This window comes from Pyxicephalus adspersus, chromosome 2 (genome assembly GCF_032062135.1).
Source record: "Pyxicephalus adspersus chromosome 2, UCB_Pads_2.0, whole genome shotgun sequence".
NCBI lineage: Eukaryota > Metazoa > Chordata > Amphibia > Anura > Pyxicephalidae > Pyxicephalus > Pyxicephalus adspersus.
Window position 1 is genome coordinate 33,566,440 of NC_092859.1, and position 18,761 is coordinate 33,585,200.

Sequence of the window (18,761 nt, forward strand, 5' to 3'; positions counted from 1 at the left end):
TAAACGGGTGAGTGTCTTATTTTAATTATTTTTTTTAAAAATCGGGGGTGGCTTACTTAATGGGGATGTCCTAAAATCGGGGAAACACTGTACTAAGGGGATGAATTCATAGCCATATTCTGGTGAATATCAGCAGCACAGTAGCTCAGTGGTTAGCACTCTGGCCTTTGCAGTGCCAGATGTATGTTTGCGTAGGTTCCTCCGACATTGCAAAAACATGCAGTTAGGTAATTGGCTTCCCCCCAAAATTGACACTGTATTAAAGACATATAACTATGGTAGGGACATTACCCTTTTTCATTCAATTCACAAACATCACAAATAAGTTTGAGGGACTTTTTAGGCACATATAAAGGAAACCAAAAAAATATCTTTTTTTTACAAATAAAATACAAATGAACACTTTGAAAAAACAAAACAAAAAAAACACATAAACTTACATATCCACATAGATTACCGTTTCCCCTGAAAATAAGACCAACCCCAAAAATAAGATCTAGCATGATTTTTCCATTTTTTGTGAGAATGCTTGAAATATAAGCCCTACCCCAAAAATAGGCTACAATATACACACACACATAAACAAGAGGTGCTCATTTAAGGAAAGCACTATTGCTAGACATGAGAAATTTGGGCCAATGGTTCTAAAGGAAATGGAGTCACAAGATGGAATTCAGTGTTTGGAGAGTTATGATGATGTTCCAGAATGTGATGACATGACTGTATTTGATTAAACATTGATTTTTTTTGTTCAAGAATAAATGTCAATTGTTGTTCATGAAAAATGTCTTATTTCGGGGAAACAGGGTAGATTGTAAGCCCCTTTGAGGGACAGCTAGAGACACGACTATAGACATTGAAAAGCTCTGCATAATATGTTGGCGCTATATAAATACTGTGTAATAATAATATACATACACTACTTACTAGTAAAGTTTGTTTGCATTTGATGTAAACACCTGAAATTGTGTCATACATTAGCAGTTCCTAGTAAATAATGATGAACTATACCGCATCTGTCAGTATGAGCAGTCAATTCCACTTCATCAGGGGAAAAAGATGCTTTACTATATTTTCTTTTAAATTAAGTACCATTAGCATGGAATCCCATCGTATCAGCCAGGTGACAACCTTATGCACTGCCATAGCAATCCAATGACCATTTGTTGTCACATTCCACACTGTGGAAAAACTGCCAGGTGGAATCTGATTGGTTGTTAAAGGCAGGGTGTTTACAATCCAAAGCCACAGGGTCCTTGTAATTACACCACATTTTCTGTATAAAGTACAAAAATAAATTGCCACATTCTTCATTTTTCTGTGTTCTAATAAGTGTTTAACAGAGCAAATGAAATGAACACAAGACACTGTAGAAAAGATATCTGAAAAATATTTTTTTTCTGTTTATTTATGTAAACACAATACAAGTCAGGTTATTACACATGCAAAATTGTGCTCCCGTCTTACAGCATTATATTATTAACCTTGAAAACTGTGCAGCATTGTGGTTGCTAACAAAACTGCCCAGACATGGACTTATATTTGATGAGGTTGCTATATGTATTTTTTTTTTTTGCATGCCTAGTAAACTTTTTTTTATTTACATTATATTACACACAAAACAAGTGAAATGACTAATACTGCATTCTTATGGGTCTTCTGTGCTCATACAAGTTCTGTGACCCTATCAACACAAAGCCCAAGCTGTAACAAAAGAGCATATATATTCGGCTTTCTGGCAGCCCGTGTCTTCAAACGCAACCAATTTGCTCTTTTTAGATCAAGGAGTGGTACGTTTGGCTGCCTATCACCAGTTTGTGTATCACTATAGAAGGCCTGTTCCTACTATGGCAATGAAATGTATTTTTGAAAATTTTGATAATTATTGAAAATACAGCATTCTGCATACTGTGGTTTGTGTTGCATTAAGCTCCTCAATGCAGCATATCAAAAATAGTACAGTCTGTGCTTTAAAAAGTACAAGGAGGATTGGCAAGGTACAATTGAGGTGTCATTATGAATTTATGTTAATGCAGTGCACAAACACATGTGATGTGCAATAATGCAAAGCTCTGGTTAGAGCAAGTAAACAGTCTTAAACAGGCAGGGTGGGAAGCTTTAGCATGTTGGATGGCTTGTATGTCAGAGGCATTGTATAGATGTGTAGCCAGGTAGCAGCAAAACTATGTAGTTTGGAGACACGGGCTGCTGAAATGTTAAGTATACCTGCTTTTCTTTTACAGTTTAGAAACTTTAAAATTGTCCCTGTAGTAGCGTATTGTATGACCTATAGGTAAAAACCACCATCTGTAAACATGGCTTTCTGGAAGACAATATAAAGCATATTTAGGCAATTTCAATCACTATGATAAATAAACTAACTTTCCTGTCAATTTAACACACACAATAATTAAGCAGCTGTAACAATTATCTAGTTATTTTTTTTTATTTACATTCTCTTTAACTGAAAAGCTGCTAATGTGCAGCCAAGTGCCCATCAGCCCTTGCTGTTAGTGCCAGCATTTATCCCTTCCAGAATACCATTGTGAGGGATTTCATAGCATTCCTAGAATATGCAATACAAAAACTTTATCCCAGAAAAGAACTGAACCTTCTCAGCTGCGACAAACACAAGATTTGAAACATTCCTATGACAGAAAACCATCAATTGTTATTACCTGGCACAGCTTTTGTAAAGTATGGCAACTAAAAAGACAAGCTGCACAGAAATGTTCTATAGCAAAAAGCACCTCCAGGTCAGCTTCAGATCATTTTACATACAAAAGGCCTGGATTTCTCTACATAAAAGACCTACTGACCTTTCTATTAACACATCAGTACAGTATGCCTTAGGTGCTACCAAAGCTATAGCTTGAATTATTAACTTCAGTAAAATATTTTCATACACCTTGTATATGTCCAGTAATTATTGTGAAAGCATGTTTGTTTATTATGGCATAGAAATCTTTGGCACCAGGAACATGTAAACAAGACACTGCTCCCAAATGTCCCATGACCTTCCTTCCATACCAAGAACCATAACACATTGCTCTCGTGGTGCAATATATTAATCTATGGTACACACATTGGTATGTTCAATGGGACCCACAAGGCATCACTGTTGCATGTTGTCTGTGGATCTGGGATTCTTTAATAAAATGTGCATTCATGCAATGTACCAAGATCCAAATGATGGGTCCTTTGTAACACCAAAAGCCAGCTCCTAAAAGCTCTTACAACCTACAATGCAAGAGTCATGGCCCATTTACTTACTCTTATCTAAAAATTTTTAATCTCCAGTGCTGTGGAAAATGAACGGTGTATGTTTGTTCATATCACCTACCAGTGAACAGATATTCTGGCTTTTGCTCTACCAAAATGGAAACATATGGTGCCTATACTTAATACATTACCAGAATAATTATTTTGTTTGTATAGGATTTGTGTAGAAATTACAGAATACAATATTTCTTGTTATTAAGACTTCCTTTTGCAGTTAGCTTCATACTAGCAAGCATTGTTTCAATTGTCTGTCATTAAACAACTTGATATAATCAGAAAAATAGATATGCCAATGGTCATAAGAACATTCAACACTGCAGTTTATGTCAAAGCACTGTATAAAGGCTGCTAAATCTGTCTACTCTTGGATATACTGAACTCACACACAATGACTTTAGAATTTTCTTTTTTAGCACCAGCAAGTCACTAACCATCTTCTCCCCAAAACAGTCTCCAACTACAAAGTTAAATAACCCTGGGAAGATTTACACATTCTATGTATAATATTCATATTTTATTAATTATTCTATTCCCAATAGAAATATTTGACCAGTCCTGAGACTAATGCAGGAGTCAAGAGATCTCCCAGAGGGTAAAAATCCCCACCCCAACAAACAGAAGAAAAACAAAAAAAAAAAAAAACACACATTTACAGACGATTCTTAAGAAAACTAGTTGAAGATTTTATTAGATCAGTCTGTGCACCTTGTATTATCCCTGAATAGCACGCAATGCAGAACTCAAAGGCAAGTTCTTTATGTTCAAGTGTTGAGGAATAGCACATATTAAATGTCCTTTAGAACTTCAGTCTAGTTTGAAGTGCTATGACTACCTGCTCTGAAAGAATCATTGATTTTCCATCCATACATACATTGATGTGTGTAAGGCAGAGGGTCAGAGTACGTACCTAAAGAAACTTAGCAAGAAAGTTATTTTGGGTAAACCTACAACACTTCCGGGGTTCTTCATGCACAGGATTACTATAAAGCTCAGCACAATAGAAGAAGCCTCCTTTTAGATAAGAGGTTGTATAATACAGCAACACATTAAGATATGTTACCATTATAAATAGCACCCTATGTACATAATTGTAAACAAACCTTAAATAGAGCACACCATAACACTGACCGTTGTGGTGCTTTGTCTATAGGTGCTCAAAGTCAATCTGCCCAATCAGACAGGACCGCTATGAACAAAGTGGCCTTACTTACAAATCTCTTGTGATTTAGAGAGCAGTGTAGAAGCCGTTTAAAAGCTGCTACCCAATTACTAAAGAAAATGCTGGAGATTGTGAGTTCTCAGCCACCCCCCAAAATTTGGCAGTTATGCTGCAAAATGCCACAAGTTTTGAAAACACATTTTGTCCATATACACAGACCAGTGCCAGAGTCCACTGGGATCTATAAGCCAGGAACTGCTGCATGTAATGAGCCTCTCAGCAGTTATAGCAGCAACATACAAGAGTATGTATCACTTTTGAAACTTATGCTTCTGTCAGTTTGGGGAAATTTTTTGAATCCATATGAATAAAAAGGGGCTGGAGACCAAAGAATGAAACAGGCAGGAAAGCCCTGAGGACGCTGGATGTCTATTAGTTAGGAAATTAAGATAGCTGCAGCTTTTAGAGAATCTTGTGTGCAGTGAAGTGAAGCATCAGTAAATATTTTAGTACAGAAAACTAAAAAGTCTAACTGTGCATGACCAAGAGTAGAGATGGTGTTTGACCTCAAGACAATGCCACACACAAATTCCCATAAGGCACCAGCGGTTCTCTTTATATTCTCACAAAACGAGCCCCATGATGCAGTGCTCAGAGGATGAGCCACTGCACTGTTGATGAAAGGTTCATTTTAATGAACCCAACATTAGTTTTGAAATAAGCCTCACTTCGCTAAAAAGGGCTTAAAATTGGCTTCTATGTTATTTATAGAGTTATGAAATTTAAGTATTGCAAAGGAGTTGATTGACTAATCTGTAGCTTAGAGCTGAACAGTAATCTGTTATTTTTGCAAATTGTGTAAATATTGAATATGAAAAAACTACCCCCAAAAAAGCATCGTTTTTTGTATGCTTCATTATTTCATCCAAAAATATATACATAAAAATCTGCTACAAAATAAAGCCTCATATGTCTCAAAAACATGATATACAACACCATAAAAAGTACACTTTGTATAGATGGTTCATAACTACATATTTACATGGCAGCCCTGTTTCATTGTTACATTTGCAAGTTCTGCTGTCACAGCACACCACAATCTGATGTTGATCAGGAAGTTGAGTGCTGCAATATAAAGCTGAAAATACTTAAAGAAAGGATACAGCAAAACTACTACTGTGGGCTTGCCAACAACATCCTTTCCCATTTAAGATCTGTAGTATGTTGCTTTGCTAGAGGTATATGGGAAAACTAAATAGAGCACTAATAAAAAAGGTGTGAAGATAGAATTTTTGAAAGACCGTAAGGCAGCTGTTTTATGAAAATAGCACTAAAGATATTTGCCATATAAAAAAAAAAAAAAAAAAAAAAAAAAAAAAAAAAAAAAAAAAAAAAAGAAAAATGGCATTAGAACAACCCAGGTGTTAAATCCTAAAAGCACACAACTTTGGGCACCAAGGATGCTATAAGGTTGTAGTTACACCATCAAAAGCTAATAAACTGAATAGCTCCAAATTTCCCAATCACCATCCAGTCTGGTTCTAATCGATTGAGTCGTTCTTCAACCCGAGGCTCGAATCCTACTTGAACATCAGATTTTAGAGTCCTGATGCTACACAATGGTGCTGGGCGAAATCTTTTCAGTGCTTGCCCAAAGGGAGTACAAAATTCCCACTTCCGGTCTCCAACGAGTTTCCTGAAATTTAAATCTCCTTTAAACAAAATTAAATCAGACTTTTTCAACTCTGCGTACAAATCTGGAGCAACTTCCTCCATACGCCAAAACTCATGAGGAAGAGTCCAGAACATGTTGTCATGATAGACCCAGGTACCCTTCTTCAAGTATTTCTTCCAAGCTTGACCACATTTTGAGATCCCCTTGTGATGGGACCCTACCGTCTGTTGAATTGCAAAATCAAAGTCATTCTTTGTGGCGTCTGAAACAAACCAAGGGAAGCTTTTACCATGAAAATGAACTTCAGTGGCCATTTCCAGAGTCAAGATGGCATCAGCTAAAACAAAATCTGTTATAAGCTCATACCCAGCATTGTCAAGAACAATGTCAACTCTGGCCTTTGCCATTTTCGCTGCTCCTACAATTTGTTTGCTCATGAGGGTGGCGCACATAGGCTCCATATCATTCACCACTATATATCGTTTGAGGGAATCCAGAGCATCTAAAATGCTGGATTTCTGATGGCTCTCCTCATCCCAAAAAATAGAAAGGTCACACTTGTTTGCCCATAAAGACACCTAGAAATAAAAAGAAAAAAAAAATCTTAGCAAAATTCAGAAATCTAATTAGAAGAACTTCACTTTCACCTCACCTATCCAGAGCTGTTTCCCTGCACCACCTTCTTTTGGGTAAAATGGTGGCCAGAGTAATTCTACCCCCTTTCAGTGAAGGTTGTCAAACATCCTTTTTCCAGGCTCACAAATATTAGAGAACCGGGCTCAAAACCACCACAAACATCATTCAAGGAAAAAAAAAAAAAAAAAAAAAAAAAAAAAAAAGATGTTATATAAACCCAGAATCTAATTTTCAATATGTTTGTCATTGTGCCCTATTACATTTTTTTTTCTTTTAGTACTGCAAAGTTTTTACCCTGAGGGCCAGCCAGTAAGCACACTTCTGTTTATGTCTGCTATATTAATGCTTTGCAAATTGCAAATATGCTGCTAACTGCACTGTAACACAAGTATGCTGGCGCACGACAGTGTTTAAAAACCTCAAGGCAAAATAAGTTGTGTACTATAGAAAAATGTTTGGCAATAAGGAGGAAACACACACACTTAAAGCCGCTTCACGTCTCACTTTTTAAATATGCATACATTGTATTTTTCATGCAGCCTTCGGTATGCTTATGCATAATGTGGGGCCTTTCTCTGTTGCATTTTCTCCAAAAGAGCCAATTACATGCACCTAGGGAATGAACCAGTTATGTACAAGTGAAAAAAAAAAAAAAAAACCCACATGCTTCCAGGTTAATAACCCTAATATCAAAGGGCAATTTTTTTTTTTGCTCCTGAAACTGTGCTTTGTTATATCACTGAGCATAAGAGTGTGAAGCCTAGCAAAGGCAGCTTCTCTTGCAGCCGTCTTATTTTTATTTTAGGTTTCCCTTACTGAACTGGCCAAGTTCCACCCACCTGCAGAAACCTATAGAATTCCTCTTGGCGCTGTTCTGGGTTCAGGCTGCCAAGGTTCTTTTTAAGGTCATGTAGATGAATGCAGAGGGCAATTATTGCTTCCTGAGACCGAAAGAGGTTTTCATTCTTCAATTCGCTGAAGACATCAAAGTAGGAGATCGGTGGACTGCGGGAAAGAAGACAGAATGATATAGACCAGATTGCTGAAACAAAAAACAAAAAAAAATGTTTTCACAACCTGTAAGCTTTGTGTAACCAAGGAGACCAGATTTTACATTCTTCAACCAAGGCTCAAGAATAGTAAGTCCAATATAGTACAACAACCTCATTTTGGAAGGAACCTGTTCTTCCTGTAAACAGTGGCCCGGGTAGGAATACTTACACACCTAATTAACATTGCCTCCTGGACTCTACGGTACAAATAACACTCCACAAACAGCCATGGACATACAGTCCATTTGGGATTTGCATCATCAGGAAGCAGTGTCTTTTGGTACTCCAGGTACTGGTTCCAGATCTCAACGTCCGGTCCATTGTCTGTCAGTGGAATGAGGGGCTTATTTGCGTGAAACTCATGTTTCAGTTTTGAATAGCATCCTATTGCCTTCTTAGCTGCCTCCATGCCTTCCTAAAACAAATTAAATTCATAAAAACACAGTACATTTTTATCAATGCTTTGTCACTTGCAGTGACAAAAAAATCCTCAGCTAACCCCACCAGTAGTGCATTTAGCACAATTCCCAGTAAGGCATTTTCCGTTTCTTAGGTGTATCAAATATCAGACATTCACTTACATTTCACCAATGTACTTATTTATTGCTGCACTGCAACAGAAATACAGGTTCCCAACTCAGAGGGAATCAGCCTTATTTTTGTCATGTTAGGACTATTATGTTAGATCTGGGATGAGGAAGGATGAGAAGAATGCTCAAGAAAAAGCGTTTTTGTGTAATATATATCTCGTCAACTCAGCAGTCTTGCACCAAGATGTCCATTCAAAACCAGGTGTGGTGGTAATAGAATGGCACAAATTTAGGACAGTTCAGGATATCCCAATATCCAATGCTTCAGTGAGAAGCAGTATAACCTGAAGGTTAAAGACTTTGAGTCCTTTAAAAGAACAAAAAAAAAAAAAAGTGTAGTTGGGCTTTTAAAATGAATGATGTCAATACGTTACCACTTGACCCATAGCTCTATGTAAAATCACTTACCTGCCCATGTTTATCAGCCAATTTTTGTCTATGCCTACATAATACATCAACAGCTTTTGCAACAATATGTGGCATTCTTTCCTTTAGAGTTTCATATGCAAATGACCTGGAAAAGAAAAAATAAATCAGACTTGACTGACAACATTAACACTTCAGATATATCAAGGAAATTTGATGACATTGTATGCAAGTTAGGCTGCCAGTCCATGCAAGTTTTTGAACTTAGCCTCTGCATTGAGCTGCCACAGCCTTGATACCTTTATAGTTGTCCTGTTTATTTAACATCATTTTAAAGGGAAAATGTACAACTTCCATTTCAATGTCATCATTGATCCTAAGCAAAAAAAGTAAACAGTTTTAATTCCTGAAGTTTAATATGCTTTGTTGAAAACACAAAATGTAACATGCCATTTCAGTTTTAAATAGCCCAATTCCCATACTTTGTTTTTAAATCCCCTGCAGCCTCCTTGCCAAGCCTCCAGTCTCACAGCTGAAGCCATTTCCCATAATGCAGGTCTATTAGCCCAGCATTGTGTGGGGTGATGCCAAGACCCCACCCAAAATCCACACCATCAAGAAAAACATGAGTGCCAATTTACCACTATGCAAAATTAAGTAACGTTGGTTTTATTTTAAGTACAATCAGTCTGCTGTTTTCATAGCACACCAAATTTCTAGCGGCCCTAAAAAGAATTTTAGACTTTTTACATTGTGTAGAACAAAACCATTTTGCCCGACACTATAAACACCCACTGCGTATGCATTGCAGATCATGAAATACTCACTCGTCATCTATGGCACAGAGTGGAGAAGGAGTCTGCATTGTAGTGATCCTCCGGATCTACAAGAAAAAACAAAGACCGATGCAGGGTGTTCAGAAATAATGTGCTCAGTGCAAGTTCAATTCAAGTATATTCAGTCATTGGTTATATTAGGTATCTTGCGGTTTATGGCTACTTTAGTTTATCATTTAGCATGAGTCTCCCTGTAAAAGGCCAATCTCATTGTTATGAGCAAGGGACAAGGGCACAGAAGGTGGCACCAGCAGCATGGTTCAGAGGGGGCAAACACATTGATTCTAAAGTCTGCTGGCGATTACATCCACTGGAAACAGACAATTTAGGGACATTTGGGAGTACATGGCACACATCCCCTTAACCTCCATTTATACAGAGCCTATCAGCACCAAGTTACATGATTTAATTATTGTCCAGTCAATGAAACAAATGTCTATGGGCACAACATGCCCTGTGCAGGCACCTCCAGGAAAAGGATCCATCATGAGTCTGATGGGTTTATCTGTTTATGCAAGGACTAGATTTTATCCATGAAACAAATGTTTACCACCTATACATGTTTGCAGCACACTATCATCATGGGGTCATTCAGAAGAATGAATTTTACATTGCTTGCCAATAAGACCAATGCCATCCTTACAGATCATTGGTAAGAGAACCATAATCAGCAAAGGATACTTGCTGATTAGTATGAATGTAATTGTGGTGCTTTCAAAGTTCTACAGGAGTATATTGCCTTTGCAGCACTAGGTCCTAGGTTTGAATTTCACCCAGGACACTTCTTTCTGCATGGAGGTTTTTAGGTTCTCCCTGTGTTTGTGTGGGTTTCCTCGGGTACTCCGGTTTCCTCCCACATTGCAAAAACATGCGGTAAGGTTAATTGGCTTCTCTTCCAAATTGACCTTAGACTGTTTTAAAGACATGACTATGGTAGGGACATTAGATTGTGAGCCATTGAGTGATAGCTAGTGACATGACTATGGACTTTGTACAGTGCTGTGTAATATGTTGGCACTATATATATATATATATATATATATATATATTTATATATATATATATATATATATATTTATTCACACTATGTAATAATAATCATATTATTTAGCACCAACATATTACACAGCACTGTACATTAAATAGGAGTTGAAAATCGTATTCCCTTCCAGATATTGTATAGCTCAAGTGATCAGATCAAGGTAATGTAAGGATGACCATGAAGCCTGCCCATTCCTACAAAGCCCCATTGTCTGGCTGTCATGCTGCTCCTCTGACTTCAATACTTTGATTTACTCTCCTGGAAGAGGAGTACAGATAAAAGCTGGCTTGCTGCAGGACATTGGTTCAGAAAGCCCTATAGGTAGCTAGCCCAGAGGCAGCCATGGACACCAATCACACATCTTACCCAGGCTCCAACTTGTGAGGTAGCAGATTCCACATTCACTGAAGCTGGAGCCTTTTATACCCTCTCTCACCCGCACATTCGTCACTGCAAATCCACAATACTCACAAATATTCCTTCTACAGCCCCGCCTATATTTAGCAGCAGTTTTAATAAATAACTATTTCATGGGCCGGGTCTGTGAAAGAATGCAAAACGTGAGTTGAATTGTCACGAATCTGCGAATGTGAATCGGCATTTCGGAGCTTCAGTGGAGATTGGCGAATGGCAAGTAAGCTTGGAGTCAGGTTTGACAGAAGGCGTGGTCTGATGACTAGAGAGTGGGCGGGGATTTCCTCACGCAGGTAAAGGCAGTGTGAAGGTCGCGTGTTGGTGTGTAAGGTGTCCTGTCAGGGATCTGTCACACACAGCTAACATGACGACTGGCTTCATATCATAGACATGTCATATATCTCTGTGTACATGTATGTATGGTATATATCGCTTTGTATGTATATATATATATATAAATATATATATATGTGTCTGTGTGTATGTAATGCCTGCCTATATATATGTATACATGTTCTATATGTCTGTGTATGTATGTATGTATACATGTTATATATCGCTGTGTATATGTATGCCTGCCTATATATATGTATACACATGTTATATATCTCTGTGTATACATGTTCTATATGTCTGTGTATGTATGTATATGTATACATGTTATACAATTTATTATATTGGTCTGTGTATATGTATATCTGGCTATATATAATGTCTGTGGATATGTATGTCTGTGTATGTGTATATGTATACATGTTATATATGTATGTCTATATTTATATATATATATATATATATATATATGTCTGTGTATAGGAACTGCACTCCTCATACAAGGTCTCCTGACAGATAAATGGCAATACATAGTAAACAGGAGCTGTCATAGAAGGAAACACAAACCTGGAGTGAGCTGGGCCTGTTATGTTATTATGTGTGACTGGAACCAGTGCCAGCCCTGTGTAATGGCACATGGGTGAGTTAGTGCTGGGTTCCTCCAGAACAGGGGGGCCCAACAGGTGAACGTGAATAGATTGTGGAGCCCTGCCTTTCAAAATAAACTCTACCACGCACAGGAGTTATTACGTCCAAGTTTTTAATGTTGGTAGATCATTTTGACTTGGTCATTGTAAAAGAAGCTTGCAAGCCAAAAAGTGTGGGCACCCCTGCTACAGAAGTTGTACAGACTAATGTACAACTTCTGGAGTTGTACAGTTGTCCACACTAATGTACAGTGATCTGTGGATATACAAGTAGTTCCCGGGTTACATATGACATAGGGCCTCCAGGTTTGTTCCTAAGTTGAATTTGTATGTAAGTCCGAAAAGGTACATTATTTTAATAAATGTGATCAGGACAGATGTTTGTCTCAACATATTATTAGGCAGTGAGGTGTCAGTTACTGAATAAAATACTCACAGTAAGTTAATCTCAAACAAAGCAAAAAAATATATATATTTATGAAGCCTGGACATTTATTAACTTCTGGAGCAAGCTGGGCTTTGATATGCAAAAAGAAACAACTGCAAAGTCTGTCTTGGTCATTATAGGAGTTACAAAAGGCTGCAGAAAGAGCTCAGACCCCTAAAATCAGACACAACCTCAGCTGTGTTTAGCAAAAGATTTTTTCTGCAAGTCATGTAAACCCACCCTTCAAGCCCCCCCCCCCCCCAGTTAGTATCTAGGAGGCGTCCATCCATATGGTAAATGTCCTTAACCTGGGGACTACCTGTAGTAATTATATTAGGGGTTCCCTGAAGACCTGAAAATTATTTCAAGGGTTCCCTCATGTTATCGGAAACCGAGCCCAGCTAGTCCTGCTCCATCTCGACTTCCCTATTCTTTCCAGCACAGATGGGCGAGCAGGTGCTCTCTCTTCTGGGTTCTTCTCATGTCACTGCGCCTGCCTGAGACCGGGTGATGTGTTTTCCTGCAAATGTGAAAAAAGTGCCGTAAGCTTTGTGACTATCTGACGCAAGTATCCTAAGAGGCTGTGAGATTCCCCAAAGATGAAATGGGAAGGGTCCTCCCTAACAAAATGTTGAATACAATTTTTCTGATTCCTATAAAAGGGATAGCCACGCTTTTATGTAATTTTAAAAATGTCATGATAGGTCTTCTTTATTTAAAAAGTTGGAGAAAGACTGATGTAGATGCTCAGAAGTTGATTTATAAAGTGTATATTGGGTGAAAAAAAATATATGCAGTACGTATGTGTGGTTCATGCCCATTGCCCCATGATTTGTTCAGTCATAGAAGAACTGAATTTTGGAAGCTGTGCTGAACATGGAGTCTGTTAGATTGTAAGCTCTTTGTAGACCATGTTTTCTCCTGGGTGTCCCTGGCAACCAACACTGAGCTGCGCATGCGCACCTATTAGGCAGATAAGAACAGTTGTTGCAGAAAGAGACAGGTGATGACCCTGCTCCAATAACCATGTGCTTGAATCGCCATGTTCAAAGTGTGACTTCCTTAGTTCCACAATTATATAAATAGTACATTTATTAAACCAAAGGGTGAAAAATAGGAGAACTTCATTGTTAGGGATAAGATACACAGGACATGGTAGCGACACTTCCATCAAATGTCACCTAATGCTTCCAGTCTTTAAAAGCCTCATATCATCGATGCTGTGATATTAGAAGGGAGATAGTTGCGTGGAATACTTTACACACATCTGTGTGCCGGAGGGGCTATGTGCAATAAAAATGGAATAAAAGATCACACACTTTTAGGTGAATGTGTCACATGAGTAATACTGGGCTGCCAGTGCTGACAACGCTCACCCAATGACATGGAACAATCACTGGAAGCTTTCTGCTTAATGTAAATCTATAGTCTAATCAGGAGAGCAATAACCAGCGAATACCTAAAACATTACAACTTTAATTGTGTGATTTTGTTTTGTTTTCTGTGTAGATCATGGGTGGATTGCTGCGGAAGACCCCACATTTTTTTAAACAAGCATTCAGGACAAGCTGCCTAAATAATCAGTTTTTTAAAGCAGACCAAAAGCATGGACTTCTTTCTGTAAGTGAAAGGACCAATGTCTGTCCTCTAGTCAATAGATTTAATATGATCAGTCACTTCAACAATGAAATCACAGATATTTCTAAATTCAAAAGGAACTGTATCTTCAGATCACAGAGCTGGGATAAACGTTTTAGAACAGTGAGTGGGGTGTCATCTAATAGACTCTATTCTACTTCCACCAAGAGACCTCTGAAATCATCTAGGACCAAGCAGCCTTCCAGGTCCAATCTGCCCTTGCTGTTGGAGACTGAGGTAAATCACTCTTACTTGGAATGTAGTTGGATTTATCTTGTCATTGCACATCCTGTGCACACTTCATGTATTGATAAGTTGGTAAGTGCCCACTGCCTTTGGGCATTCATCAATGGCATCAGCTGGATATCAGTTTATGATACATTTCAAATCATTCTGAAACAGGTGCATTTGACCTGCAACTGAACTACTTTTTTCCTGCATTTCATCTGCTTTTCATCAGCAAGATATGCATTACCATAGATTTGTGTGTGAGTGCGAAATCCCATTGAAGAAAGCAAAGCCCATAGACACAGACCCTAAAAAGCATGACTTGAGTATAACCCCCTTCTTTGGTCAGAGGCACAGCCTCTGGTAAAGCTACCCCCCAAAAATATATGTGAAATATATATTCGTTTTTTTATAAATTTAAATTTTTCAAGCTAAGAACATTTTTTTAGCTAATAACGACTGATATGTTGTTAGATGAGAGAACTTTGATTGCCTGCTATGATAAATGAGCTATGGCTTTACAGACTAAAAGCCTGGGAAGTCTGATTAGCTAAGGGGAAAGCAAATCAATAATCAATAGCAACAATAATGTCACACTATTCTCCAAGGCCCTAATTTTTTTAAGCTCTCAAAGGCTGGAGAGGATTCACTTTCATCAGTGAAACTGGGTAATCCAGCAAACCTGGAATGGATCTTGTCCAGGACTGAAATCATTTGCTAACAAATAGCAAATTACGTTTAAGAAATTCATTCCAGGTTTGCTGGATCACCCAGCTTCACTGATGAAAGTGTATCCTCTCCAGCCAAAAGATTCAGCCTATTACATGTTCACTACTAATTTCTTCTTTTTAACGTCATCCTGTTGCTGTACTATACTAACAAAACCAATTCAGCCCAGCAATACCTGTAAAGGAAAACATGATTCATCTTTTCGGCTGTCTACACCACCAATCTCCCGGAAGTGTTGGTTTCCCTGTGACTTTCCCCACCGTGTTTAGGAGATTAGCAGTGCAGACATCAGGAAAGGTAAGCCTCTTCTTTTGAGGTATAGCTGGATTGCATTTGTTCTTGTAGAGTGATATGGTTGCTGCGTGTCTTTTGTTACTCTCAGTTTTTTTATGCAGGATATGATGCAATGTGTGGCCTTTGCCACAGCTGACGAGTTTCACCTGGGTACCCTGTGCCACGACCTCGTATCAAACGGGTACAATGAACTGCCAAGCTTACCTCGAGGTATTCAGCTGTTTTATCTACTATTTTCCCAGGACCAAGCTTGTTTGTTCACTATGTTGTTAGTGACTTTTGCTGTTCAGTATTGCTAAAAAATATTATAGACACAGAGCAGTTCTTATAGGAAAAGTCTTTGAGGCAGCATATCTTTTGGATCTGTAGTATTTAGAACCAGATGTTGTATATTATAGATTTGTTAAATGAGACCATGCAGTGCCACCCAGCAGTTCTGCACAGGGCCTGATAAAGCTGTCTGAAGTAGAACACATCAATACCAGAACAGTAAATGCTGTACTTTATTACTGACATAAATTGAGTATATAAATATATATTTCATTGGTGGGTTTGTGTTTTTAGGAGTTGTTAGTTTCCCTGTAAGGTGTGTACTTACATTCATACTTTCATTTTTCTTTTCCCTTTACAGATGCATCCAATGTATTGCTGGTGGGAGTGAATAACACTTCTAAAGACTATGATTCTGGAGTAATATTTTTCTTCAGGTAATTGTTTCCCTATATGAAGCCAATCAAATTCCTGAGCTTATGCTCAAACAGAGCATAAATCAAAATAATTCATAATCAACAGTTACTCAGTGCAAACCACATGTATTAGTAGACCTAAATGGCTTAAATTATATGCAAGTCCTAAATTTTCCTATAAGTCAAACTTGTGCCATCCCTTCCATTGTTTTTAGCTTCATTTGTGATCCCTTAATGTGATAAGAGGCTTTACTGATAAATAGGAGAGGCCAAGCTCTTTCCTTCCATCTGCCTATATTTGTGGATCTACTGATCAGTTTGACGTGTGATTTTCTCTGAACGTTACCTTTATTATACACTTCTGTATCGTGCTGAAATTTAATTCCCCACCATTATCACAGGTTCCTTTAATGTAGCTTGTAGTTTTCTTGTATTGCTAGGGCAGACTTTAATTCCATCTTGGAAATGTTTTTGTTCTAATTCAGGGAAAATTACCTTAGCAACATACAATTTATGACAGAAAAGGTACTCTTTCTACATAACTGTTTACCATTTACTTTAGAGTCCAGTTTCAATGCAAAGGTTTACACTGCATTGCTGGGATCCTTACCATAGATCATAGTATTGCACCGGGCTGCAGTTGCTTCTTCTATAGACCTTAGGAGGTATCTGCATCTTAATATGCTGCTAAATCCTGTCAGATCTTTAATACAATGTTTATGGTCTACTATTATACTATACAGTGTAGAAAGCAACATATGCATTCTGCTCTCCACTATTGGCTTTCTAGAATACCATGAGATGGAGGTAGAAATCGACTATCCAACAGTTTGTGATCCGTTTCTGCATAGATGACACAAGTGCAGCACAATACAAATAATCAATACATAATTGTAGTAAATTGGTCCCGATTTATTAAAGCTCTCCAAAGCTGGAGAAGAAACCTTTTCATCAGTGAAGCTTGGTGATCCAGCAAACCTTGAATAGATTTCGTCAAAGGAATTGGCTAGCAAATGTTTTGAATCCTGGACCAGATCCATTCCAGGTTTGCTGGATCACCCAGCTTCACTGATGAAAGTGTATTCTCTCCAGCCTTGGAGAACTTTATTAAATCAGGCCCAGTCAATTGAACTGGTACCTGGGACAGATCTTTTTTTCAGTTCTCTCAATCCATTCTACAAAGGCAGATTGCAAGCAGACAGAATGCTCACATGGGCCTTTTACAGAGGCCTCGGCATGGTGACAGTTGTCAAAGTTCAGAGGGGAATTGTTAGTTGTGCCTAAAATATTCACATTACTTTCAATTTGTCTGCAATTGAAGATCATAACTAAAGTAATTTCTTATACTCAAAAATTGGGATTCTTACAGGGAAGGAGCAGTTGTCTTTTGGAACGTTGAAGAAAAAACTGTAAGTAGTTACATTTTATTTCATTGCAGGTTTTTACATCTATGGAAATGTTGGTGGTAGCTCATTTATGGATTGTGGCTTTTAAGTTTAGAAATCTTACAGATTTTTCAAAATATTTTTATAATAATACAGAGAAATACAGAACTATGGGAGATAATGAGATTTTTTTGCTGTACTAAAGATACAATTTTGCTTTTCTTATTAAGATGAAACACGTTATGCAAATTCTGGAGCGTCATGAAATTCAGCCTTATGAAGTTGCCCTGGTTCACTGGGAAAACGAAGAAATAAACTACAGCTTCAGGGAGTATGTTTTACTTTTATCTTTACAAGATGATTTAGGAAATGTTGCTCAAGTTCCACTTTAACCACCTGGGCGGTTAGCCTGCACCTGGTTCAGGGTAAGAAAACTTGCTACTATCGTTTACCCCGAACCAGGCGCGGGGTAGCTAAAAATATAAACAAGCGTGACATTGCAATCCGATTGTCATACAACATTGTATGACAATCGGATTACAACTGAAAAAAATACTTACCTTGTCCCTGCAGCTCCTCCGGAGACATCTTCTGTCTTCAGTCTTCATCCGGCATGTACAGTGACGATCTCCGGGGTTTCCCAGTGACGTCGCTGCAAGCGTCTGTGCGGGCGTGAGGCGGGGTGGGAAATTCAAATCACTTTGCATTGAACTCAATACAAAAAAGCTGTATTGAGTCCAATACAAAGAAATCTTTATATAATATATATATAATTGATTATATATATATTATATAAGCTACTGTACATTTACATTACATTTTACACTATTTTTTTTTTTTTAAAAAGATTTTTTTTTATAATGTTTTATAAAAACATTTTTTTAAAGTTTATTATTAAATTTAATAAATTTTGGACATATTTTGCCTAAGTCATGCCTAAGTCATGCCTAAGAATTATAGCCTACAATCTAAAATAAATTTCCATGCAAAAAATGTTTTGTTTTTTTTTTCCTTTTTGCATGGAAGTACGGAAAGAATTAGAACACCCGGCGTTCGCGTACGCGTCCCTCGACGATTCCTGATGATGACAGTGCATACGCCTGTCAACGGGGGCCGTAGTGGGAAATTCAAATATTTTGTATTGGATTCAATACAAAGTCCTGTATCCAATCCAATACAAAATGATGACATTGGACTCTGTTAAAATTTACCACACTAAGGAGGTGTTTTAGAAAAATATATTACTATACAGTATACCGAATTATTGCATTTTCAGTATTTTTTATTTATTTATGCATTCTTGTTTAACCTCCTTGCCATTAAGCCCGACCTTCGTACGGGC

The 18,761-nt window shown here is 37.7% G+C and overlaps 2 protein-coding genes across 11 annotated transcripts in view; one reads left to right on the forward strand and one right to left on the reverse strand.

The window, feature by feature from the left end:
* Positions 1-5,805: 5,805 nt before the first annotated feature.
* ARMT1 (acidic residue methyltransferase 1) lies at positions 5,806-11,080 on the reverse strand. 3 transcript variants are annotated; one of them, XM_072400345.1, is made up of 6 exons: positions 11,005-11,080; positions 9,588-9,643; positions 8,803-8,908; positions 7,978-8,219; positions 7,592-7,757; positions 5,806-6,694 (listed from the first exon to the last, which is right to left on the reverse strand). In XM_072400345.1, the coding sequence occupies exons 2-6, from the start codon at positions 9,623-9,625 to the stop codon at positions 5,927-5,929; spliced, it is 1,320 nt and encodes a 439-aa protein (XP_072256446.1). In that variant the 5' UTR covers positions 9,626-9,643; positions 11,005-11,080; the 3' UTR covers positions 5,806-5,926. The 3 variants fall into 3 exon arrangements, with proteins under 3 accessions (XP_072256446.1, XP_072256447.1, XP_072256449.1); XM_072400346.1 differs by lacking the exon at positions 11,005-11,080 and having other exon boundaries at positions 9,588-9,746; XM_072400348.1 differs by lacking the exon at positions 11,005-11,080 and having other exon boundaries at positions 7,978-8,215; positions 9,588-9,610.
* Positions 11,081-11,281: 201 nt separating this feature from the next.
* Positions 11,282-18,761, forward strand: part of RMND1 (required for meiotic nuclear division 1 homolog) — a 15,978-nt gene continuing 8,498 nt past the window's right edge. Inside the window, exons 1-7 of one of the 8 annotated variants that reach the window (XM_072400355.1) lie at positions 11,282-11,345; positions 13,969-14,334; positions 15,219-15,351; positions 15,450-15,558; positions 15,980-16,055; positions 17,404-17,443; positions 17,650-17,750. In XM_072400355.1, the coding sequence (XP_072256456.1) occupies positions 15,244-15,351; positions 15,450-15,558; positions 15,980-16,055; positions 17,404-17,443; positions 17,650-17,750 (434 nt within the window). In that variant the 5' untranslated portion in view covers positions 11,282-11,345; positions 13,969-14,334; positions 15,219-15,243. Of the gene's footprint in view, positions 11,466-12,900; positions 14,335-15,218; positions 15,352-15,449; positions 15,559-15,979; positions 16,056-17,403; positions 17,444-17,649; positions 17,751-18,761 lie in introns of those variants that run through there. The other 7 variants (XM_072400354.1, XM_072400352.1, XR_011919357.1 and 4 more) reach the window with 7 other exon arrangements.